Source organism: Hemicordylus capensis, chromosome 3 (genome assembly GCF_027244095.1).
Source record: "Hemicordylus capensis ecotype Gifberg chromosome 3, rHemCap1.1.pri, whole genome shotgun sequence".
Classification (NCBI taxonomy): domain Eukaryota; kingdom Metazoa; phylum Chordata; class Lepidosauria; order Squamata; family Cordylidae; genus Hemicordylus; species Hemicordylus capensis.
Window position 1 is genome coordinate 95,297,500 of NC_069659.1, and position 25,665 is coordinate 95,323,164.

Genomic DNA, 25,665 nt, shown 5'->3' on the forward strand with positions numbered 1-25,665 from the left:
AGACAGCCCTGGAAGCTTTTGCTGTACAGCTGTCAGAAAAGCCACCTCATCAGCAGGCCACTTGGAGACCCGCTCTTCTTCTACGCCGCCTCCTTCAGTAGACCAGTGACTTGACCATGAGGGAACAGATGCCTTCAGGAACAACTCGACAAATTAGGGATGTGCGAACAGGTTCGATGTCTGACGCATGCAATGTTGAACCTGTTCAGTTTGAAGGTTTGGGGTTGAACCGAACCATCCCCCGTTTGGTCCGACCCCGGACCGAACACCCCCAACAATTCAGGGTTTTGTGGACTTTTTTTTTTTTTTTAACACGTTTATTTTTTAACCATACCCCACTTTGGGGGAGTTCTTGGAGACGGCAGGGTGTGTGTGTCTGAGGAAGTTCTCCCTCCCCCCACCGGCCTCCCTTGCAGTCCAAACCAGCCCGTTTGCTTGCCCCTCTGGCATGGAGGCCATTTTGGAGGCTGCCGCATCTGTGCAATTGGCCTCTGCATGGCCTGGGTCACGCAGAGGCCTACTCTGCGTGACCCTGGTGGCGCAGAGCCCCTGGTGGCGCAGAGACCCTGGTGGCACAGTGGTAAAACTGCCGCCCTGTAACCAGAAGGTTACAAGTTCGATCCTGACCAGGGGCTCAAGGTTGACTCAGCCTTCCATCCTTCCGAGGTTGGTAAAATGAGTACCCAGAATGTTGGGGGCAATATGCTAAATCATTGTAAACCACTTAGAGAGCTTCGGCTATAGAACGGTATATAAATGTAAGTGCTATTGCTAGTGCTAGTGCTAGTGCTACTGCAGGTGCAGTGGCCTCCAAAATGGCCACCGCTGGAGGGGTGTGAGGTGTCAGCAGCCCCATAAGTGCACTTGGGGGGTGCTGGGGTGGCCCAGAGCGAGTGGTGGTGTAGTGCACATAGGGTGCCAACCACCCCCATGGGTTTCTAACCCATGGGGTACAGGGTTCTGTTGTTTTTGAGGTATTGAGTGTGGATTCTATGATAGCATATTAGAGTGGATTCATGGTGTCTCATTGAAAATCTCATTTGCTATCACCACCACCCGCTCTGGGCCACCCCAGCACCCCCCCAAGTGCACTTATGGGGCTGCTGACACCTCAATGCTTCTCTATGGGGAAAAACCTTAAAGACGCGTAAACTTCAACAATTAACCAAAAATCAGCCCTCTGCCCAAATCCTTTGAAAAAATTCAGGTAGCTTCCCTGCTCCTAACCGACACTACCACCAACCCCACACCGCTCTAGGCCACCCCTTTCCCCCCAACATGAAGCGATACACCCTTCATTATATCTAATGGGGGGAAACCTTAAAGACACGTAAACTTCAACAATTAACCAAAAATCACCCCTTTGCCCAATTCCTTTCAAATAATTCAGGTAGCTTCCTTGCCCACCCTAGGAACTACCACCCACCACACTGCACTCTACGACACCCCTTTCCCCCCCGACGTGAAGCTATACATTTGCTGCAATCCTCATTATTCTCTATGAGGAATTCAAAAATACTTTAACAATTCACCAATAATCAGATGAGTGTCCAATTGCCGCGGGATTTTTTGGGTGGTAGTAACCCCTGCCTGTCTACCACCCACCCTGCTTTTGTGCCCCTAGGTGCTCCACAATAGGGGATATGGACTGGTTTGGGTCCCATTATACACTATGAGAAAAATAATTAAAAATATTTCAAATATTCATAAAAAAAATCATAGGGGTGTCTGATTGCTTCAGGGTTTGCATGGTTGTTGGCAACCATGGGTGCTACACAATAAGTAATAATGGCCTGGTTCGAGTCCCATTATATACTATGAGGGAAAAATAAAAATATTTTTCAAAAATTCATAAAAAATCGTGCGAGTGTCTGATTGCTTGGGGGTTTGGATGACAGGTACCCCTGGGTGCCAGCTACCATCCTACCAATTTTCAGGTGTCCAAACCTGTCTGAACCGGTCCGAACTCATTCGAAACAACCACCCCAGTTTGGTTCGAATCCGAACCGAACCGCCGAACCGGAACCGGTTTGGATCCGGACCGGTTCAGATCCGAACTGGTTCACACATCCCTACTTAGCAGGCCATCTGGAGACTTATATCAAAACAAAAAAAAACCAGCCCTGCTGGATCAGTCCCACAGTGATGGATCAGTGCTGGATAAAGTCACACAGTGGAACACCAGATGCCTCTGAGAAGCACACAAGAAAGAGGTGGGGGCATGCCATATCTCTTGCTGTTGCTCCTCTGCAACTGGTATTTAGAGGCATCTTGCCTCTGAGACTGGAAGTGTCTTGTTGATCTCCATACAAGTAGCCACAGATAGAACTGTCTTCCATGAATTTATCTAAGTCCTTTCTAAACAACCCAAGCAAGTGGCAATCACCAAGCTAGTGTGAAAATGTACTTCATTGTGTTGGTCTTCAATCTCCTGGCATTGAGATTCAGGTGATGGTCCATGGTACTACGGTTGAGAGTGCACAAAATTTTCTCACTATGTCGAATCTCTCTGCTATATGCCTAATTTTACACACCTCTATCATGGATTCCCGCAGATGCCTCTTTCTGAAGCTAAAAATCCCAGATGCTAAAGCTTGCCATATAAAGAAGGCGATCCAGGAACTTGATTTTAATGGTGGCCCTCCTCTGCACCTCTTGGGAACATTTTCTTTATTATTATTCAATGTCGCCTCTTTGTTCCATTGTACCAGGTATGGCTGTACTATTCTCAGAAGCGACAGCTAACAAAGGAAGCAGCCCTAAAAGAGGGGAACAGATGTCTTCAGGAAGAACTCCACCGCTCTCAGCAACAAGTGGGTTTGCTGTTGAAACGGGAAGCAGCTCTGCCAGCACAGAAATACTGGGCCCAACGGAACAATCCTCTACCTCTTCTTCCTCAGACACGGAAGCCACCTCCTCTGTAATGGTTGCGTCCAAGAATTTGTCTGTCACCACCAACTCAGCTAGCAGGGAGTCTGCCTTCAGCACCACTCAATCGGATGCAGCTTCTCCATCGCCTGTGTCATCCGAAGCAGAGGCAACGGCGTCACCTTTCTCCTCGCTTTTGAGCAGCACTCCCAATGCAGCCAGTCCGATGCCTACAACAGCCTCCTCGCAAGCAGGAAACACCCCAGCAACTGCTAGCACTGCAGGAGCATGGACCCTCCTTTCCCAAGTCACCGGGACCCCTGCTGCGGCTATCTCCACCTCCCCAACTCCTCTGCACTCCGAGGCATTCCTCACCACCAGGGAACAGATGTCTTCAGGAATAACTCCAGGGCTCTCAGCAACAAGTCAGTTCCCTGCCCAAGATGAAACCAGCTCTGCCCAGACAGAAACACAGGGCCCAAAGGAAGGCTCCTCTGCCTCTCCTTCCACACGGCTCACCACCAGTGAACAAGTGTCTTCGAGAAGAACTCCACAGCTCTCAGCAACAAGTCCATTCCCTGTGGAAAAGACAACCAGCTCTGCCGGCACAGGAACGCTGGGCACAACGGAAGGCTCCTCTAGCTCTCCTTCCTCAGAGGTGGAAGACACCTCCTCAGTAACAGCTAGGTCCAAGAGCTCTTCGGACATGACCAACTCGGTAACCAGGGAGGCTGCCTTCACCAAGACTGAATCTGAGGCAGGTACTCCATCGCTTGTGAGTTCGCAAGCAGAGCCAACGGCGTCACCGCTCACCTCGCTTTTGAGCAGCACTCCTAATGCAGTGAGTCCGAGGCAAAGAACCGACTCCCCGGAAGCAGGAAACACCCCAGCAATTGCCAGCACTGCAGCGGCAGGGACCATCCTTACCCCTGTAGCAGCTACCTCCACTGGTACAATTCCTTCCCAAACTGAGGCACTGCTCACCACCAGGGAACAGATGTCTTCAGGAAGAACTCCACCGCTCTCAGCAACAAGTGGGTTGGCTGTTGAAACGGGAAGCAGCTCTGCCAGCACAGAAATACTGGGCCCAATGGAACAATCCTCTACCTCTTCTTCCTCAGACACGGAAGCTACCTCCTCTGTAACGGTTGCGTCCAAGAATTCGTCTGTCACCACCAACTCAGCTAGCAGGGAGGCTGCCTTCAGCACCACTCAATCGGATGCAGCTTCTCCATCGCCTGTGTCATCCGAAGCAGAGGCAACGGCGTCACCTTTCTCCTCGCTTTTGAGCAGCACTCCCAATGCAGCCAGTCCGATGCCTACAACAGCCTCCTCGCAAGCAGGAAACACCCCAGGAACTGCTAGCACTGCAGGAGCAGGGACCCTCCTTTCCCAAGTCACCGGGACCCCTGCTGCGGCTATCTCCACCTCCCCAACTCCTCTGCACTCCGAGGCATTCCTCACCACCAGGGAACAGATGTCTTCAGGAATAACTCCAGGGCTCTCAGCAACAAGTCAGTTCCCTGCCCAAGATGAAACCAGCTCTGCCCAGACAGAAACACAGGGCCCAAAGGAAGGCTCCTCTGCCTCTCCTTCCACACGGCTCACCACCAGTGAACAAGTGTCTTCGAGAAGAACTCCACAGCTCTCAGCAACAAGTCCATTCCCTGTGGAAAAGACAACCAGCTCTGCCGGCACAGGAACGCTGGGCACAACGGAAGGCTCCTCTAGCTCTCCTTCCTCAGCGGTGGAAGCCACCTCCTCAGTAACAGCTAGGTCCAAGAGCTCTTCGGACATGACCAACTCGGTAACCAGGGAGGCTGCCTTCACCAAGACTGAATCTGAGGCAGGTACTCCATCGCTTGTGAGTTCGCAAGCAGAGCAAACGGCGTCACCGCTCACCTCGCTTTTGAGCAGCACTCCTAATGCAGTGAGTCCGAGGCAAAGAACCGACTCCCCGGAAGCAGGAAACACCCCAGCAATTGCCAGCACTGCAGCGGCAGGGACTATCCTTACCCCTGTAGCAGCTACCTCCACTGGTACAATTCCTTCCCAAACTGAGGCACTGCTCACCACCAGGGAACAGATGTCTTCAGGAAGAACTCCACCGCTCTCAGCAACAAGTGGGTTGGCTGTTGAAACGGGAAGCAGCTCTGCCAGCACAGAAATACTGGGCCCAACGGAACAATCCTCTACCTCTTCTTCCTCAGACACGGAAGCCACCTCCTCTGTAACGGTTGCGTCCAAGAATTCGTCTGTCACCACCAACCCAGCTAGCAGGGAGGCTGCCTTCAGCACCACTCAATCGGATGCAGCTTCTCCATCGCCTGTGTCATCCGAAGCAGAGGCAACGGCGTCACCTTTCTCCTCGCTTTTGAGCAGCACTCCCAATGCAGCCAGTCCGATGCCTACAACAGCCTCCTCGCAAGCAGGAAACACCCCAGCAACTGCTAGCACTGCAGGAGCAGGGACCCTCCTTTCCCAAGTCACCGGGACCCCTGCTGCGGCTATCTCCACCTCCCCAACTCCTCTGCACTCCGAGGCATTCCTCACCACCAGGGAACAGATGTCTTCAGGAATAACTCCAGGGCTCTCAGCAACAAGTCAGTTCCCTGCCCAAGATGAAACCAGCTCTGCCCAGACAGAAACACAGGGCCCAAAGGAAGGCTCCTCTGCCTCTCCTTCCACACGGCTCACCACCAGTGAACAAGTGTCTTCGAGAAGAACTCCACAGCTCTCAGCAACAAGTCCATTCCCTGTGGAAAAGACAACCAGCTCTGCCGGCACAGGAACGCTGGGCACAACGGAAGGCTCCTCTAGCTCTCCTTCCTCAGCGGTGGAAGCCACCTCCTCAGTAACAGCTAGGTCCAAGAGCTCTTCGGACATGACCAACTCGGTAACCAGGGAGGCTGCCTTCACCAAGACTGAATCTGAGGCAGGTACTCCATCGCTTGTGAGTTCGCAAGCAGAGCAAACGGCGTCACCGCTCACCTCGCTTTTGAGCAGCACTCCTAATGCAGTGAGTCCGAGGCAAAGAACCGACTCCCCGGAAGCAGGAAACACCCCAGCAATTGCCAGCACTGCAGCGGCAGGGACTATCCTTACCCCTGTAGCAGCTACCTCCACTGGTACAATTCCTTCCCAAACTGAGGCACTGCTCACCACCAGGGAACAGATATCTTCAGGAAGAACTCCACCGCTCTCAGCAACAAGTGGGTTGGCTGTTGAAACGGGAAGCAGCTCTGCCAGCACAGAAATACTGGGCCCAACGGAACAATCCTCTACCTCTTCTTCCTCAGACACGGAAGCCAACTCCTCTGTAACGGTTGCGTCCAAGAATTCGTCTGTCACCACCAACTCAGCTAGCAGGGAGGCTACCTTCAGCACCACTCAATCGGATGCAGCTTCTCCATCGCCTGTGTCATCCGAAGCAGAGGCAACGGCGTCACCTTTCTCCTCGCTTTTGAGCAGCACTCCCAATGCAGCCAGTCCGATGCCTACAACAGCCTCCTCGCAAGCAGGAAACACCCCAGCAACTGCTAGCACTGCAGGAGCAGGGACCCTCCTTTCCCAAGTCACCGGGACCCCTGCTGCGGCTATCTCCACCTCCCCAACTCCTCTGCACTCCGAGGCATTCCTCACCACCAGGGAACAGATGTCATCAGGAATAACTCCAGGGCTCTCAGCAACAAGTCAGTTCCCTGCCCAAGATGAAACCAGCTCTGCCCAGACAGAAACACAGGGCCCAAAGGAAGGCTCCTCTGCCTCTCCTTCCACACGGCTCACCACCAATGAACAAGTGTCTTCGAGAAGAACAACACAGCTCTCAGCAACAAGTCCATTCCCTGTGGAAAAGACAACCAGCTCTGCCGGAACAGGAACGCTGGGCACAACGGAAGGCTCCTCTAGCTCTCCTTCCTCAGCGGTGGAAGCCACCTCCTCAGTAACAGCTAGGTCCAAGAGCTCTTCGGACATGACCAACTCGGTAACCAGGGAGGCTGCCTTCACCAAGACTGAATCTGAGGCAGGTACTCCATCGCTTGTGAGTTCGCAAGCAGAGCCAACGGCGTCACCGCTCACCTCGCTTTTGAGGAGCACTCCTAATGCAGTGAGTCCGAGGCAAAGAACCGACTCCCCGGAAGCAGGAAACACCCCAGCAATTGCCAGCACTGCAGCGGCAGGGACTATCCTTACCCCTGTAGCAGCTACCTCCACTGGTACAATTCCTTCCCAAACTGAGGCACTGCTCACCACCAGGGAACAGATGTCTTCAGGAAGAACTCCACCGCTCTCAGCAACAAGTGGGTTGGCTGTTGAAACGGGAAGCAGCTCTGCCAGCACAGAAATACTGGGCCCAACGGAACAATCCTCTACCTCTTCTTCCTCAGACACGGAAGCCACCTCCTCTGTAACGGTTGCGTCCAAGAATTCGTCTGTCACCACCAACCCAGCTAGCAGGGAGGCTGCCTTCAGCACCACTCAATCGGATGCAGCTTCTCCATCGCCTGTGTCATCCGAAGCAGAGGCAACGGCGTCACCTTTCTCCTCGCTTTTGAGCAGCACTCCCAATGCAGCCAGTCCGATGCCTACAACAGCCTCCTCGCAAGCAGGAAACACCCCAGCAACTGCTAGCACTGCAGGAGCAGGGACCCTCCTTTCCCAAGTCACCGGGACCCCTGCTGCGGCTATCTCCACCTCCCCAACTCCTCTGCACTCCGAGGCATTCCTCACCACCAGGGAACAGATGTCTTCAGGAATAACTCCAGGGCTCTCAGCAACAAGTCAGTTCCCTGCCCAAGATGAAACCAGCTCTGCCCAGACAGAAACACAGGGCCCAAAGGAAGGCTCCTCTGCCTCTCCTTCCACACGGCTCACCACCAGTGAACAAGTGTCTTCGAGAAGAACTCCACAGCTCTCAGCAACAAGTCCATTCCCTGTGGAAAAGACAACCATCTCTGCCGGCACAGGAACGCTGGGCACAACGGAAGGCTCCTCTAGCTCTCCTTCCTCAGCGGTGGAAGCCACCTCCTCAGTAACAGCTAGGTCCAAGAGCTCTTCGGACATGACCAACTCGGTAACCAGGGAGGCTGCCTTCACCAAGACTGAATCTGAGGCAGGTACTCCATCGCTTGTGAGTTCGCAAGCAGAGCCAACGGCGTCACCGCTCACCTCGCTTTTGAGCAGCACTCCTAATGCAGTGAGTCCGAGGCAAAGAACCGACTCCCCGGAAGCAGGAAACACCCCAGCAATTGCCAGCACTGCAGCGGCAGGGACTATCCTTACCCCTGTAGCAGCTACCTCCACTGGTACAATTCCTTCCCAAACTGAGGCACTGCTCACCACCAGGGAACAGATATCTTCAGGAAGAACTCCACCGCTCTCAGCAACAAGTGGGTTGGCTGTTGAAACGGGAAGCAGCTCTGCCAGCACAGAAATACTGGGCCCAACGGAACAATCCTCTACCTCTTCTTCCTCAGACACGGAAGCCAACTCCTCTGTAACGGTTGCGTCCAAGAATTCGTCTGTCACCACCAACTCAGCTAGCAGGGAGGCTACCTTCAGCACCACTCAATCGGATGCAGCTTCTCCATCGCCTGTGTCATCCGAAGCAGAGGCAACGGCGTCACCTTTCTCCTCGCTTTTGAGCAGCACTCCCAATGCAGCCAGTCCGATGCCTACAACAGCCTCCTCGCAAGCAGGAAACACCCCAGCAACTGCTAGCACTGCAGGAGCAGGGACCCTCCTTTCCCAAGTCACCGGGACCCCTGCTGCGGCTATCTCCACCTCCCCAACTCCTCTGCACTCCGAGGCATTCCTCACCACCAGGGAACAGATGTCATCAGGAATAACTCCAGGGCTCTCAGCAACAAGTCAGTTCCCTGCCCAAGATGAAACCAGCTCTGCCCAGACAGAAACACAGGGCCCAAAGGAAGGCTCCTCTGCCTCTCCTTCCACACGGCTCACCACCAATGAACAAGTGTCTTCGAGAAGAACAACACAGCTCTCAGCAACAAGTCCATTCCCTGTGGAAAAGACAACCAGCTCTGCCGGAACAGGAACGCTGGGCACAACGGAAGGCTCCTCTAGCTCTCCTTCCTCAGCGGTGGAAGCCACCTCCTCAGTAACAGCTAGGTCCAAGAGCTCTTCGGACATGACCAACTCGGTAACCAGGGAGGCTGCCTTCACCAAGACTGAATCTGAGGCAGGTACTCCATCGCTTGTGAGTTCGCAAGCAGAGCCAACGGCGTCACCGCTCACCTCGCTTTTGAGCAGCACTCCTAATGCAGTGAGTCCGAGGCAAAGAACCGACTCCCCGGAAGCAGGAAACACCCCAGCAATTGCCAGCACTGCAGCGGCAGGGACCATCCTTACCCCTGTAGCAGCTACCTCCACTGGTACAATTCCTTCCCAAACTGAGGCACTGCTCACCACCAGGGAACAGATGTCTTCAGGAAGAACTCCACCGCTCTCAGCAACAAGTGGGTTTGCTGTTGAAACGGGAAGCAGCTCTACCAGCACAGAAATACTGGGCCCAACGGAACCATCCTCTACCTCTTCTTCCTCAGACACGGAAGCCACCTCCTCTGTAACGGTTGCGTCCAAGAATTCGTCTGTCACCACCAACCCAGCTAGCAGGGAGGCTGCCTTCAGCACCACTCAATCGGATGCAGCTTCTCCATCGCCTGTGTCATCCGAAGCAGAGGCAACGGCGTCACCTTTCTCCTCGCTTTTGAGCAGCACTCCCAATGCAGCCAGTCCGATGCCTACAACAGCCTCCTCGCAAGCAGGAAACACCCCAGCAACTGCTAGCACTGCAGGAGCAGGGACCCTCCTTTCCCAAGTCACCGGGACCCCTGCTGCGGCTATCTCCACCTCCCCAACTCCTCTGCACTCCGAGGCATTCCTCACCACCAGGGAACAGATGTCTTCAGGAATAACTCCAGGGCTCTCAGCAACAAGTCAGTTCCCTGCCCAAGATGAAACCAGCTCTGCCCAGACAGAAACACAGGGCCCAAAGGAAGGCTCCTCTGCCTCTCCTTCCACACGGCTCACCACCAGTGAACAAGTGTCTTCGAGAAGAACTCCACAGCTCTCAGCAACAAGTCCATTCCCTGTGGAAAAGACAACCAGCTCTGCCGGCACAGGAACGCTGGGCACAACGGAAGGCTCCTCTAGCTCTCCTTCCTCAGCGGTGGAAGCCACCTCCTCAGTAACAGCTAGGTCCAAGAGCTCTTCGGACATGACCAACTCGGTAACCAGGGAGGCTGCCTTCACCAAGACTGAATCTGAGGCAGGTACTCCATCGCTTGTGAGTTCGCAAGCAGAGCCAACGGCGTCACCGCTCACCTCGCTTTTGAGCAGCACTCCTAATGCAGTGAGTCCGAGGCAAAGAACCGACTCCCCGGAAGCAGGAAACACCCCAGCAATTGCCAGCACTGCAGCGGCAGGGACCATCCTTACCCCTGTAGCAGCTACCTCCACTGGTACAATTCCTTCCCAAACTGAGGCACTGTTCACCACCAGGGAACACATGTCTTCAGGAAGAACTCCACCGCTCTCAGCAACAAGTGGGTTGGCTGTTGAAACGGGAAGCAGCTCTGCCAGCACAGAAATACTGGGCCCAACGGAACAATCCTCTACCTCTTCTTCCTCAGACACGGAAGCCACCTCCTCTGTAACGGTTGCGTCCAAGAATTCGTCTGTCACCACCAACCCAGCTAGCAGGGAGGCTACCTTCAGCACCACTCAATCGGATGCAGCTTCTCCATCGCCTGTGTCATCCGAAGCAGAGGCAACGGCGTCACCTTTCTCCTCGCTTTTGAGCAGCACTCCCAATGCAGCCAGTCCGATGCCTACAACAGCCTCCTCGCAAGCAGGAAACACCCCAGCAACTGCTAGCACTGCAGGAGCAGGGACCCTCCTTTCCCAAGTCACCGGGACCCCTGCTGCGGCTATCTCCACCTCCCCAACTCCTCTGCACTCCGAGGCATTCCTCACCACCAGGGAACAGATGTCTTCAGGAATAACTCCAGGGCTCTCAGCAACAAGTCAGTTCCCTGCCCAAGATGAAACCAGCTCTGCCCAGACAGAAACACAGGGCCCAAAGGAAGGCTCCTCTGCCTCTCCTTCCACACGGCTCACCACCAGTGAACAAGTGTCTTCGAGAAGAACTCCACAGCTCTCAGCAACAAGTCCATTCCCTGTGGAAAAGACAACCAGCTCTGCCGGCACAGGAACGCTGGGCACAACGGAAGGCTCCTCTAGCTCTCCTTCCTCAGCGGTGGAAGCCACCTCCTCAGTAACAGCTAGGTCCAAGAGCTCTTCGGACATGACCAACTCGGTAACCAGGGAGGCTGCCTTCACCAAGACTGAATCTGAGGCAGGTACTCCATCGCTTGTGAGTTCGCAAGCAGAGCCAACGGTGTCACCGCTCACCTCGCTTTTGAGGAGCACTCCTAATGCAGTGAGTCCGAGGCAAAGAACCGACTCCCCGGAAGCAGGAAACACCCCAGCAATTGCCAGCACTGCAGCGGCAGGGACTATCCTTACCCCTGTAGCAGCTACCTCCACTGGTACAATTCCTTCCCAAACTGAGGCACTGCTCACCACCAGGGAACAGATGTCTTCAGGAAGAACTCCACCGCTCTCAGCAACAAGTAGGTTGGCTGTTGAAACGGGAAGCAGCTCTACCAGCACAGAAATACTGGGCCCAACGGAACAATCCTCTACCTCTTCTTCCTCAGACACGGAAGCCACCTCCTCTGTAACGGTTGCGTCCAAGAATTCGTCTGTCACCACCAACCCAGCTAGCAGGGAGGCTGCCTTCAGCACCACTCAATCGGATGCAGCTTCTCCATCGCCTGTGTCATCCGAAGCAGAGGCAACGGCGTCACCTTTCTCCTCGCTTTTGAGCAGCACTCCCAATGCAGCCAGTCCGATGCCTACAACAGCCTCCTCGCAAGCAGGAAACACCCCAGCAACTGCTAGCACTGCAGGAGCAGGGACCCTCCTTTCCCAAGTCACCGGGACCCCTGCTGCGGCTATCTCCACCTCCCCAACTCCTCTGCACTCCGAGGCATTCCTCACCACCAGGAAACAGATGTCTTCAGGAATAACTCCAGGGCTCTCAGCAACAAGTCAGTTCCCTGCCCAAGATGAAACCAGCTCTGCCCAGACAGAAACACAGGGCCCAAAGGAAGGCTCCTCTGCCTCTCCTTCCACACGGCTCACCACCAGTGAACAAGTGTCTTCGAGAAGAACTCCACAGCTCTCAGCAACAAGTCCATTCCCTGTGGAAAAGACAACCATCTCTGCCGGCACAGGAACGCTGGGCACAACGGAAGGCTCCTCTAGCTCTCCTTCCTCAGCGGTGGAAGCCACCTCCTCAGTAACAGCTAGGTCCAAGAGCTCTTCGGACATGACCAACTCGGTAACCAGGGAGGCTGCCTTCACCAAGACTGAATCTGAGGCAGGTACTCCATCGCTTGTGAGTTCGCAAGCAGAGCCAACGGCGTCACCGCTCACTTCGCTTTTGAGCAGCACTCCTAATGCAGTGAGTCCGAGGCAAAGAACCGACTCCCCGGAAGCAGGAAACACCCCAGCAATTGCCAGCACTGCAGCGGCAGGGACCATCCTTACCCCTGTAGCAGCTACCTCCACTGGTACAATTCCTTCCCAAACTGAGGCACTGCTCACCAGCAGGGAACAGATGTCTTCAGGAAGAACTCCACCGCTCTCAGCAACAAGTGGGTTTGCTGTTGAAACGGGAAGCAGCTCTGCCAGCACAGAAATACTGGGCCCAACGGAACAATCCTCTACCTCTTCTTCCTCAGACACGGAAGCCACCTCCTCTGTAACGGTTGCGTCCAAGAATTCGTCTGTCACCACCAACCCAGCTAGCAGGGAGTCTGCCTTCAGCACCACTCAATCGGATGCAGCTTCTCCATCGCCTGTGTCATCCGAAGCAGAGGCAACGGCGTCACCTTTCTCCTCGCTTTTGAGCAGCACTCCCAATGCAGCCAGTCCGATGCCTACAACAGCCTCCTCGCAAGCAGGAAACACCCCAGCAACTGCTAGCACTGCAGGAGCAGGGACCCTCCTTTCCCAAGTCACCGGGACCCCTGCTGCGGCTATCTCCACCTCCCCAACTCCTCTGCACTCCGAGGCATTCCTCACCACCAGGGAACAGATGTCTTCAGGAATAACTCCAGGGCTCTCAGCAACAAGTCAGTTCCCTGCCCAAGATGAAACCAGCTCTGCCCAGACAGAAACACAGGGCCCAAAGGAAGGCTCCTCTGCCTCTCCTTCCACACGGCTCACCACCAGTGAACAAGTGTCTTCGAGAAGAACTCCACAGCTCTCAGCAACAAGTCCATTCCCTGTGGAAAAGACAACCAGCTCTGCCGGCACAGGAACGCTGGGCACAACGGAAGGCTCCTCTAGCTCTCCTTCCTCAGCGGTGGAAGCCACCTCCTCAGTAACAGCTAGGTCCAAGAGCTCTTCGGACATGACCAACTCGGTAACCAGGGAGGCTGCCTTCACCAAGACTGAATCTGATGCAGGTACTCCATCGCTTGTGAGTTCGCAAGCAGAGCCAACGGCGTCACCGCTCAACTCGCTTTTGAGCAGCACTCCTAATGCAGTGAGTCCGAGGCAAAGAACCGACTCCCCGGAAGCAGGAAAGACCCCAGCTATTGCCAGCACTGCAGCGGCAGGGACTATCCTTACCCCTGTAGCAGCTACCTCCACTGGTACAATTCCTTCCCAAACTGAGGCACTGCTCACCAGCAGGGAACAGATGTCTTCAGGAAGAACTCCACCGCTCTCAGCAACAAGTGGGTTTGCTGTTGAAACGGGAAGCAGCTCTGCCAGCACAGAAATACTGGGCCCAACGGAACAATCCTCTACCTCTTCTTCCTCAGACACGGAAGCCACCTCCTCTGTAACGGTTGCGTCCAAGAATTCGTCTGTCACCACCAACCCAGCTAGCAGGGAGTCTGCCTTCAGCACCACTCAATCGGATGCAGCTTCTCCATCGCCTGTGTCATCCGAAGCAGAGGCAACGGCGTCACCTTTCTCCTCGCTTTTGAGCAGCACTCCCAATGCAGCCAGTCCGATGCCTACAACAGCCTCCTCGCAAGCAGGAAACACCCCAGCAACTGCTAGCACTGCAGGAGCAGGGACCCTCCTTTCCCAAGTCACCGGGACCCCTGCTGCGGCTCTCTCCACCTCCCCAACTGCTCTGCACTCCGAGGCATTCCTCACCACCAGGGAACAGATGTCTTCAGGAATAACTCCAGGGCTCTCAGCAACAAGTCAGTTCCCTGCCCAAGATGAAACCAGCTCTGCCCAGACAGAAACACAGGGCCCAAAGGAAGGCTCCTCTGCCTCTCCTTCCACACGGCTCACCACCAGTGAACAAGTGTCTTCGAGAAGAACTCCACAGCTCTCAGCAACAAGTCCATTCCCTGTGGAAAAGACAACCAGCTCTGCCGGCACAGGAACGCTGGGCACAACGGAAGGCTCCTCTAGCTCTCCTTCCTCAGCGGTGGAAGCCACCTCCTCAGTAACAGCTAGGTCCAAGAGCTCTTCGGACATGACCAACTCGGTAACCAGGGAGGCTGCCTTCACCAAGACTGAATCTGAGGCAGGTACTCCATCGCTTGTGAGTTCGCAAGCAGAGCCAACGGCGTCACCGCTCACCTCGCTTTTGAGCAGCACTCCTAGTGCAGTGAGTCCGAGGCAAAGAACCGACTCCCCGGAAGCAGGAAACACCCCAGCAATTGCCAGCACTGCAGCGGCAGGGACCATCCTTACCCCTGTAGCAGCTACCTCCACTGGTACAATTCCTTCCCAAACTGAGGCACTGCTCACCACCAGGGAACAGATGTCTTCAGGAAGAACTCCACCACTCTCAGCAACAAGTGGGTTTGCTGTTGAAACGGGAAGCAGCTCTACCAGCACAGAAATACTGGGCCCAACGGAACAATCCTCTACCTCTTCTTCCTCAGACACGGAAGCCACCTCCTCTGTAACGGTTGCGTCCAAGAATTCGTCTGTCACCACCAACCCAGCTAGCAGAGAGGCTGCCTTCAGCACCACTCAATCGGATGCAGCTTCTCCATCGCCTGTGTCATCCGAAGCAGAGGCAACGGCGTCACCTTTCTCCTCGCTTTTGAGCAGCACTCCCAATGCAGCCAGTCCGATGCCTACAACAGCCTCCTCGCAAGCAGGAAACACCCCAGCAACTGCTAGCACTGCAGGAGCAGGGACCCTCCTTTCCCAAGTCACCGGGACCCCTGCTGCGGCTATCTCCACCTCCCCAACTCCTCTGCACTCCGAGGCATTCCTCACCACCAGGGAACAGATGTCTTCAGGAATAACTCCAGGGCTCTCAGCAACAAGTCAGTTCCCTGCCCAAGATGAAACCAGCTCTGCCCAGACAGAAACACAGGGCCCAAAGGAAGGCTCCTCTGCCTCTCCTTCCACACGGCTCACCACCAGTGAACAAGTGTCTTCGAGAAGAACTCCACAGCTCTCAGCAACAAGTCCATTCCCTGTGGAAAAGACAACCATCTCTGCCGGCACAGGAACGCTGGGCACAACGGAAGGCTCCTCTAGCTCTCCTTCCTCAGCGGTGGAAGCCACCTCCTCAGTAACAGCTAGGTCCAAGAGCTCTTCGGACATGACCAACTCGGTAACCAGGGAGGCTGCCTTCACCAAGACTGAATCTGATGCAGGTACTCCATCGCTTGTGAGTTCGCAAGCAGAGCCAACGGCGTCACCGCTCACCTCGCTTTTGAGCAGCACTCCTAATGCAGTGAGTCCGAGGCAAAGAACCGACTCCCCGGAAGCAGGAAACACCCCAGCAATTGCCAGCACTGCAGCGGCAGGGACCATCCTTACCCCTGTAGCAGCTACCTCCACTGGTACAATTCCTTCCCAAACTGAGGCACTGCTCACCACCAGGGAACAGATGTCTTCAGGAAGAACTCCACCGCTCTCAGCAACGAGTGGGTTTGCTGTTGAAACGGGAAGCAGCTCTGCCAGCACAGAAATACTGGGCCCAACGGAACAATCCTCTACCTCTTCTTCCTCAGACACGGAAGCCACCTCCTCTGTAACGGTTGCGTCCAAGAATTCGTCTGTCACCACCAACCCAGCTAGCAGGGAGGCTGCCTTCAGCACCACTCAATCGGATGCAGCTTCTCCATCGCCTGTGTCATCCGAAGCAGAGGCAACGGCGTCACCTTTCTCCTCGCTTTTGAGCAGCACTCCCAATGCAGCCAGTCCGATGCCTACAACAGCCTCCTCGCAAGCAGGAAACACCCCAGCAACTGCTAGCACTGCAGGAGCAGGGACCCTCCTTTCCCAAGTCACCGGGACCCCTGCTGCGGCTATCTCCACCTCCCCAACTCCTCTGCACTCCAAGGCATTCCTCACCACCAGGGAACAGATGTCTTCAGGAATAACTCCAGGGCTCTCAGCAACAAGTCAGTTCCCTGCCCAAGATGAAACCAGCTCTGCCCAGACAGAAACACAGGGCCCAAAGGAAGGCTCCTCTGCCTCTCCTTCCACACGGCTCACCACCAGTGAACAAGTGTCTTCGAGAAGAACTCCACAGCTCTCAGCAACAAGTCCATTCCCTGTGGAAAAGACAACCAGCTCTGCCGGCACAGGAACGCTGGGCACAACGGAAGGCTCCTCTAGCTCTCCTTCCTCAGCGGTGGAAGCCACCTCCTCAGTAACAGCTAGGTCCAAGAGCTCTTCGGACATGACCAACTCGGTAACCAGGGAGGCTGCCTTCACCAAGACTGAATCTGATGCAGGTACTCCATCGCTTGTGAGTTCGCAAGCAGAGCCAACGGCGTCACCGCTCACCTCGCTTTTGAGCAGCACTCCTAATGCAGTGAGTCCGAGGCAAAGAACAGACTCCCCGGAAGCAGGAAACACCCCAGCAATTGCCAGCACTGCAGTGGCAGGGACCATCCTTACCCCTGTAGCAGCTACCTCCACTGGTACAATTCCTTCCCAAACTGAGGCACTGCTCACCACCAGGGAACAGATGTCTTCAGGAAGAACTCCACCGCTCTCAGCAACGAGTGGGTTTGCTGTTGAAACGGGAAGCAGCTCTGCCAGCACAGAAATACTGGGCCCAACGGAACAATCCTCTACCTCTTCTTCCTCAGACACGGAAGCCACCTCCTCTGTAACGGTTGCGTCCAAGAATTCGTCTGTCACCACCAACCCAGCTAGCAGGGAGGCTGGCTTCAGCACCACTCAATCGGATGCAGCTTCTCCATCGCCTGTGTCATCCGAAGCAGAGGCAACGGCGTCACCTTTCTCCTCGCTTTTGAGCAGCACTCCCAATGCAGCCAGTCCGATGCCTACAACAGCCTCCTCGCATGCAGGAAACACCCCAGCAACTGCTAGCACTGCAGGAGCAGGGACCCTCCTTTCCCAAGTCACCGGGACCCCTGCTGCGGCTATCTCCACCTCCCCAACTCCTCTGCACTCCGAGGCATTCCTCACCACCAGGGAACAGATGTCTTCAGGAATAACTCCAGGGCTCTCAGCAACAAGTCAGTTCCCTGCCCAAGATGAAACCAGCTCTGCCCAGACAGAAACACAGGGCCCAAAGGAAGGCTCCTCTGCCTCTCCTTCCACACGGCTCACCACCAGTGAACAAGTGTCTTCGAGAAGAACTCCACAGCTTTCAGCAACAAGTCCATTCCCTGTGGAAAAGACAACCAGCTCTGCCGGCACAGGAACGCTGGGCACAACGGAAGGCTCCTCTAGCTCTCCTTCCTCAGAGGTGGAAGCCACCTCCTCAGTAACAGCTAGGTCCAAGAGCTCTTCGGACATGACCAACTCGGTAACCAGGGAGGCTGCCTTCACCAAGACTGAATCTGAGGCAGGTACTCCATCGCTTGTGAGTTCACAAGCAGAGCCAACGGCGTCACCGCTCACCTCGCTTTTGAGCAGCACTCCTAATGCAGTGAGTCCGAGGCAAAGAACCGACTCCCCGGAAGCAGGAAACACCCCAGCAATTGCCAGCACTGCAGCGGCAGGGACCATCCTTACCCCTGTAGCAGCTACCTCCACTGGTACAATGCCTTCCCAAACTGAGGCACTGCTCACCACCAGGGAACAGATGTCTTCAGGAAGAACTCCACCGCTCTCAGCAACAAGTGGGTTTGCTGTTGAAACGGGAAGCAGCTCTGCCAGCACAGAAATACTGGGCCCAACGGAACAATCCTCTACCTCTTCTTCCTCAGACACGGAAGCCACCTCCTCTGTAACGGTTGCGTCCAAGAATTCGTCTGTCACCACCAACCCAGCTAGCAGGGAGGCTGCCTTCAGCACCACTCAATCGGATGCAGCTTCTCCATCGCCTGTGTCATCCGAAGCAGAGGCAACGGCGTCACCTTTCTCCTCGCTTTTGAGCAGCACTCCCAATGCAGCCAGTCCGATGCCTACAACAGCCTCCTCGCAAGCGGGAAACACCCCAGCAACTGCTAGCACTGCAGGAGCAGGGACCCTCCTTTCCCAAGTCACCGGGACCCCTGCTGCGGCTATCTCTACCTCCCCAACTCCTCTGCACTCCGAGGCATTCCTCACCACCAGGGAACAGATGTCTTCAGGAATAACCCCAGGGCTCTCAGCAACAAGTCAGTTCCCTGCCCAAGATGAAACCAGCTCTGCCCAGACAGAAACACAGGGCCCAAAGGAAGGCTCCTCTGCCTCTCCTTCCACACGGCTCACCACCAGTGAACAAGTGTCTTCGAGAAGACCTCCACAGCTCTCAGCAACAAGTCCATTCCCTGTGGAAAAGACAACCAGCTCTGCCGGCACAGGAACGCTGGGCACAACGGAAGGCTCCTCTAGCTCTCCTTCCTCAGAGGTGGAAGCCACCTCCTCAGTAACAGCTAGGTCCAAGAGCTCTTCGGACATGACCAACTCGGTAACCAGGGAGGCTGCCTTCACCAAGACTGAATCTGAGGCAGGTACTCCATCGCTTGTGAGTTCGCAAGCAGAGCCAACGGCGTCACCGCTCACCTCGCTTTTGAGCAGCACTCCTAATGCAGTGAGTCCGAGGCAAAGAACCGACTCCCCGGAAGCAGGAAACACCCCAGCAATTGCCAGCACTGCAGCGGCAGGGACCATCCTTACCCCTGTAGCAGCTACCTCCACTGGTACAATTCTTTCCCAAACTGAGGCACTGCTCACCACCAGGGAACAGATGTCTTCAGGAAGAACTCCACCGCTCTCAGCAACAAGTGGGTTTGCTGTTGAAACGGGAAGCAGCTCTGCCAGCACAGAAATACTGGGCCCAACGGAACAATCCTCTACCTCTTCTTCCTCAGACACGGAAGCCACCTCCTCTGTAACGGTTGCGTCCAAGAATTCGTCTGTCACCACCAACCCAGCTAGCAGGGAGGCTGGCTTCAGCACCACTCAATCGGATGCAGCTTCTCCATCGCCTGTGTCATCCGAAGCAGAGGCAACGGCGTCACCTTTCTCCTCGCTTTTGAGCAGCACTCCCAATGCAGCCAGTCCGATGCCTACAACAGCCTCCTCGCAAGCAGGAAACACCCCAGCAACTGCTAGCACTGCAGGAGCAGGGACCCTCCTTTCCCAAGTCACCGGGACCCCTGCTGCGGCTATCTCCACCTCGCCAACTCCTCTGCGCTCCGAGGCATTCCTCACCACCAGGGAACAGATGTCTTCAGGAATAACTCCAGGGCTCTCAGCAACAAGTCAGTTCCCTGCCCAAGATGAAACCAGCTCTGCCCAGACAGAAACACAGGGCCCAAAGGAAGGCTCCTCTGCCTCTCCTTCCACACGGCTCACCACCAGTGAACAAGTGTCTTCGAGAAGAACTCCACAGCTCTCAGCAACAAGTCCATTCCCTGTGGAAAAGACAACCAGCTCTGCCGGCACAGGAACGCTGGGCACAACGGAAGGCTCCTCTAGCTCTCCTTCCTCAGAGGTGGAAGCCACCTCCTCAGTAACAGCTAGGTCCAAGAGCTCTTCGGACATGACCAACTCGGTAACCAGGGAGGCTGCCTTCACCAAGACTGAATCTGAGGCAGGTACTCCATCGCTTGTGAGTTCGCAAGCAGAGCCAACGGCGTCACCGCTCACCTCGCTTTTGAGCAGCACTCCTAATGCAGTGAGTCCGAGGCAAAGAACCGACTCCCCGGAAGCAGGAAACACCCCAGCAATTGCCAGCACTGCAGCGGCAGGGACCATCCTTACCCCTGTAGCAGCTACCTCCACTGGTACAATTCTTTCCCAAACTGAGGCACTGCTCACCAGCAGGGAACAGATGTCTTCAGGAAGAACTCCACCGCTCTCAGCAACGAGTGGGTTTGCTGTTGAAACGGGAAGCAGCTCTGCCAGCACAGAAATACTGGGCCCAACGGAACAATCCTCTACCTCTTCTTCCTCAGGCACGGAAGCCACCTCCTCTGTAACGGTTGCGTCCAAGAATTCGTCTGTCACCACCAACCCAGCTAGCAGGGAGTCTGCCTTCAGCACCACTCAATCGGATGCAGCTTCTCCATCGCCTGTGTCATCCGAAGCAGAGGCAACGGCGTCACCTTTCTCCTCGCTTTTGAGCAGCACTCCCAATGCAGCCAGTCCGATGCCTACAACAGCCTCCTCGCAAGCAGGAAACACCCCAGCAACTGCTAGCACTGCAGGAGCAGGGACCCTCCTTTCCCAAGTCACCGGGACCCCTGCTGCGGCTATCTCTACCTCCCCAACTCCTCTGCACTCCGAGGCATTGCTCACCACCAGGGAACAGATGTCTTCAGGAATAACTCCAGGGCTCTCAGCAACAAGTCAGTTCCCTGCCCAAGATGAAACCAGCTCTGCCCAGACAGAAACACAGGGCCCAAAGGAAGGCTCCTCTGCCTCTCCTTCCACACGGCTCACCACCAGTGAACAAGTGTCTTCGAGAAGAACTCCACAGCTCTCAGCAACAAGTCCATTCCCTGTGGAAAAGACAACCAGCTCTGCCGGCACAGGAACGCTGGGCACAACGGAAGGCTCCTCTAGCTCTCCTTCCTCAGAGGTGGAAGCCACCTCCTCAGTAACAGCTAGGTCCAAGAGCTCTTCGGACATGACCAACTCGGTAACCAGGGAGGCTGCCTTCACCAAGACTGAATCTGAGGCAGGTACTCCATCGCTTGTGAGTTCGCAAGCAGAGCCAACGGCGTCACTGCTCACCTCGCTTTTGAGCAGCACTCCTAATGCAGTGAGTCCGAGGCAAAGAACCGACTCCCCGGAAGCAGGAAACACCCCAGCAATTGCCAGCACTGCAGCGGCAGGGACCATCCTTACCCCTGTAGCAGCTACCTCCACTGGTACAATTCCTTCCCAAACTGAGGCACTGCTCACCACCAGGGAACAGATGTCTTCAGGAAGAACTCCACCGCTCTCAGCAACAAGTGGGTTTGCTGTTGAAACGGGAAGCAGCTCTGCCAGCACAGAAATACTGGGCCCAACGGAACAATCCTCTACCTCTTCTTCCTCAGACACGGAAGCCACCTCCTCTGTAACGGTTGCGTCCAAGAATTCGTCTGTCACCACCAACCCAGCTAGCAGGGAGTCTGCCTTCAGCACCACTCAATCGGATGCTGCTTCTCCATCGCCTGTGTCATCCGAAGCAGAGGCAACGGCGTCACCTTTCTCCTCGCTTTTGAGCAGCACTCCCAATGCAGCCAGTCCGATGCCTACAACAGCCTCCTCGCAAGCAGGAAACACCCCAGCAACTGCTAGCACTGCAGGAGCAGGGACCCTCCTTTCCCAAGTCACCGGGACCCCTGCTGCGGCTATCTCTACCTCCCCAACTCCTCTGCACTCCGAGGCATTCCTCACCACCAGGGAACAGATGTCTTCAGGAATAACTCCAGGGCTCTCAGCAACAAGTCAGTTCCCTGCCCAAGATGAAACCAGCTCTGCCCAGACAGAAACACAGGGCCCAAAGGAAGGCTCCTCTGCCTCTCCTTCCACACGGCTCACCACCAGTGAACAAGTGTCTTCGAGAAGAACTCCACAGCTCTCAGCAACAAGTCCATTCCCTGTGGAAAAGACAACCAGCTCTGCCGGCACAGGAACACTGGGCACAACGGAAGGCTCCTCTAGCTCTCCTTCCTCAGAGGTGGAAGCCACCTCCTCAGTAACAGCTAGGTCCAAGAGCTCTTCGGACATGACCAACTCGGTAACCAGGGAGGCTGCCTTCACCAAGACTGAATCTGAGGCAGGTACTCCATCGCTTGTGAGTTCGCAAGCAGAGCCAACGGCGTCACCGCTCACCTCGCTTTTGAGCAGCACTCCTAATGCAGTGAGTCCGAGGCAAAGAACCGACTCCCCGGAAGCAGGAAACACCCCAGCAATTGCCAGCACTGCAGCGGCAGGGACCATCCTTACCCCTGTAGCAGCTACCTCCACTGGTACAATTCCTTCCCAAACTGAGGCACTGCTCACCAGCAGGGAACAGATGTCTTCAGGAAGAACTCCACCGCTCTCAGCAACAAGTGGGTTTGCTGTTGAAACGGGAAGCAGCTCTGCCAGCACAGAAATACTGGGCCCAACGGAACAATCCTCTACCTCTTCTTCCTCAGGCACGGAAGCCACCTCCTCTGTAACGGTTGCGTCCAAGAATTCGTCTGTCACCACCAACCCAGCTAGCAGGGAGTCTGCCTTCAGCACCACTCAATCGGATGCAGCTTCTCCATCGCCTGTGTCATCCGAAGCAGAGGCAACGGCGTCACCTTTCTCCTCGCTTTTGAGCAGCACTCCCAATGCAGCCAGTCCGATGCCTACAACAGCCTCCTCGCAAGCGGGAAACACCCCAGCAACTGCTAGCACTGCAGGAGCAGGGACCCTCCTTTCCCAAGTCACCGGGACCCCTGCTGCGGCTATCTCTACCTCCCCAACTCCTCTGCACTCCGAGGCATTCCTCACCACCAGGGAACAGATGTCTTCAGGAATAACTCCAGGGCTCTCAGCAACAAGTCAGTTCCCTGCCCAAGATGAAACCAGCTCTGCCCAGACAGAAACACAGGGCCCAAAGGAAGGCTCCTCTGCCTCTCCTTCCACACGGCTCACCACCAGTGAACAAGTGTCTTCGAGAAGACCTCCACAGCTCTCAGCAACAAGTCCATTCCCTGTGGAAAAGACAACCAGCTCTGCCGGCACAGGAACGCTGGGCACAACGGAAGGCTCCTCTAGCTCTCCTTCCTCAGAGGTGGAAGCCACCTCCTCAGTAACAGCTAGGTCCAAGAGCTCTTCGGACATGACCAACTCGGTAACCAGGGAGGCTGCCTTCACCAAGACTGAATCTGAGGCAGGTACTCCATCGCTTGTGAGTTCGCAAGCAGAGCCAACGGTGTCACCGCTCACCTCGCTTTTGAGCAGCACTCCTAATGCAGTGAGTCCGAGGCAAAGAACCGACTCCCCGGAAGCAGGAAACACCCCAGCAATTGCCAGCACTGCAGCGGCAGGGACCATCCTTACCCCTGTAGCAGCTACCTCCACTGGTACAATTCCTTCCCAAACTGAGGCACTGCTCACCACCAGGGAACAGATGTCTTCAGGAAGAACTCCACCGCTCTCAGCAACGAGTGGGTTTGCTGTTGAAACGGGAAGCAGCTCTGCCAGCACAGAAATACTGGGCCCAACGGAACAATCCTCTACCTCTTCTTCCTCAGGCACGGAAGCCACCTCCTCTGTAACGGTTGCGTCCAAGAATTCGTCTGTCACCACCAACCCAGCTAGCAGGGAGGCTGGCTTCAGCACCACTCAATCGGATGCAGCTTCTCCATCGCCTGTGTCATCCGAAGCAGAGGCAACGGCGTCACCTTTCTCCTCGCTTTTGAGCAGCACTCCCAATGCAGCCAGTCCGATGCCTACAACAGCCTCCTCGCAAGCAGGAAACACCCCAGCAACTGCTAGCACTGCAGGAGCAGGGACCCTCCTTTCCCAAGTCACCGGGACCCCTGCTGCGGCTATCTCCACCTCCCCAACTCCTCTGCACTCCGAGGCATTCCTCACCACCAGGGAACAGATGTCTTCAGGAATAACTCCAGGGCTCTCAGCAACAAGTCAGTTCCCTGCCCAAGATGAAACCAGCTCTGCCCAGACAGAAACACAGGGCCCAAAGGAAGGCTCCTCTGCCTCTCCTTCCACACGGCTCACCACCAGTGAACAAGTGTCTTCGAGAAGAACTCCACAGCTCTCAGCAACAAGTCCATTCCCTGTGGAAAAGACAACCAGCTCTGCCGGCACAGGAACGCTGGGCACAACGGAAGGCTCCTCTAGCTCTCCTTCCTCAGAGGTGGAAGCCACCTCCTCAGTAACAGCTAGGTCCAAGAGCTCTTCGGACATGACCAACTCGGTAACCAGGGAGGCTGCCTTCACCAAGACTGAATCTGATGCAGGTACTCCATCGCTTGTGAGTTCGCAAGCAGAGCCAACGGCGTCACCGCTCACCTCGCTTTTGAGCAGCACTCCTAATGCAGTGAGTCCGAGGCAAAGAACCGACTCCCCGGAAGCAGGAAACACCCCAGCAATTGCCAGCACTGCAGCGGCAGGGACCATCCTTACCCCTGTAGCAGCTACCTCCACTGGTACAATTCCTTCCCAAACTGAGGCACTGCTCACCACCAGGGAACAGATGTCTTCAGGAAGAACTCCACCGCTCTCAGCAACGAGTGGGTTTGCTGTTGAAACGGGAAGCAGCTCTGCCAGCACAGAAAGACTGGGCCCAACGGAACAATCCTCTACCTCTTCTTCCTCAGGCACGGAAGCCACCTCCTCTGTAACGGTTGCGTCCAAGAATTCGTCTGTCACCACCAACCCAGCTAGCAGGGAGTCTGCCTTCAGCACCACTCATTCGGATGCAGCTTCTCCATCGCCTGTGTCATCCGAAGCAGAGGCAACGGCGTCACCTTTCTCCTCGCTTTTGAGCAGCACTCCCAATGCAGCCAGTCCGATGCCTACAACAGCCTCCTCGCAAGCAGGAAACACCCCAGCAACTGCTAGCACTGCAGGAGCAGGGACCCTCCTTTCCCAAGTCACCGGGACCCCTGCTGCGGCTATCTCCACCTCCCCAACTCCTCTGCACTCCGAGGCATTCCTCACCACCAGGGAACAGATGTCTTCAGGAATAACTCCAGGGCTCTCAGCAACAAGTCAGTTCCCTGCCCAAGATGAAACCAGCTCTGCCCAGACAGAAACACAGGGCCCAAAGGAAGGCTCCTCTGCCTCTCCTTCCACACGGCTCACCACCAGTGAACAAGTGTCTTCGAGAAGAACTCCACAGCTCTCAGCAACAAGTCCATTCCCTGTGGAAAAGACAATCAGCTCTGCCGGCACAGGAACGCTGGGCACAACGGAAGGCTCCTCTAGCTCTCCTTCCTCAGCGGTGGAAGCCACCTCCTCAGTAACAGCTAGGTCCAAGAGCTCTTCGGACATGACCAACTCGGTAACCAGGGAGGCTGCCTTCACCAAGACTGAATCTGAGGCAGGTACTCCATCGCTTGTGAGTTCGCAAGCAGAGCCAACGGCGTCACCGCTCACCTCGCTTTTGAGCAGCACTCCTAATGCAGTGAGTCCGAGGCAAAGAACCGACTCCCCGGAAGCAGGAAACACCCCAGCAATTGCCAGCACTGCAGCGGCAGGGACCATCCTTACCCCTGTAGCAGCTACCTCCACTGGTACAATTCTTTCCCAAACTGAGGCACTGCTCACCAGCAGGGAACAGATGTCTTCAGGAAGAACTCC

General features: G+C 55.5%; 1 protein-coding gene across 1 annotated transcript in view; it reads left to right on the plus strand.

Annotated features, from left to right (window-relative positions):
• Positions 1-2,923: 2,923 nt before the first annotated feature.
• LOC128350501 (mucin-16-like) overlaps positions 2,924-25,665 on the plus strand; it is a 37,027-nt gene continuing 14,285 nt past the window's right edge. The window contains exon 1 of the mRNA XM_053308923.1: positions 2,924-25,598. Coding sequence (XP_053164898.1) covers positions 2,924-25,598 — 22,675 coding nt within the window. The remainder of the gene's footprint in view (positions 25,599-25,665) is intronic.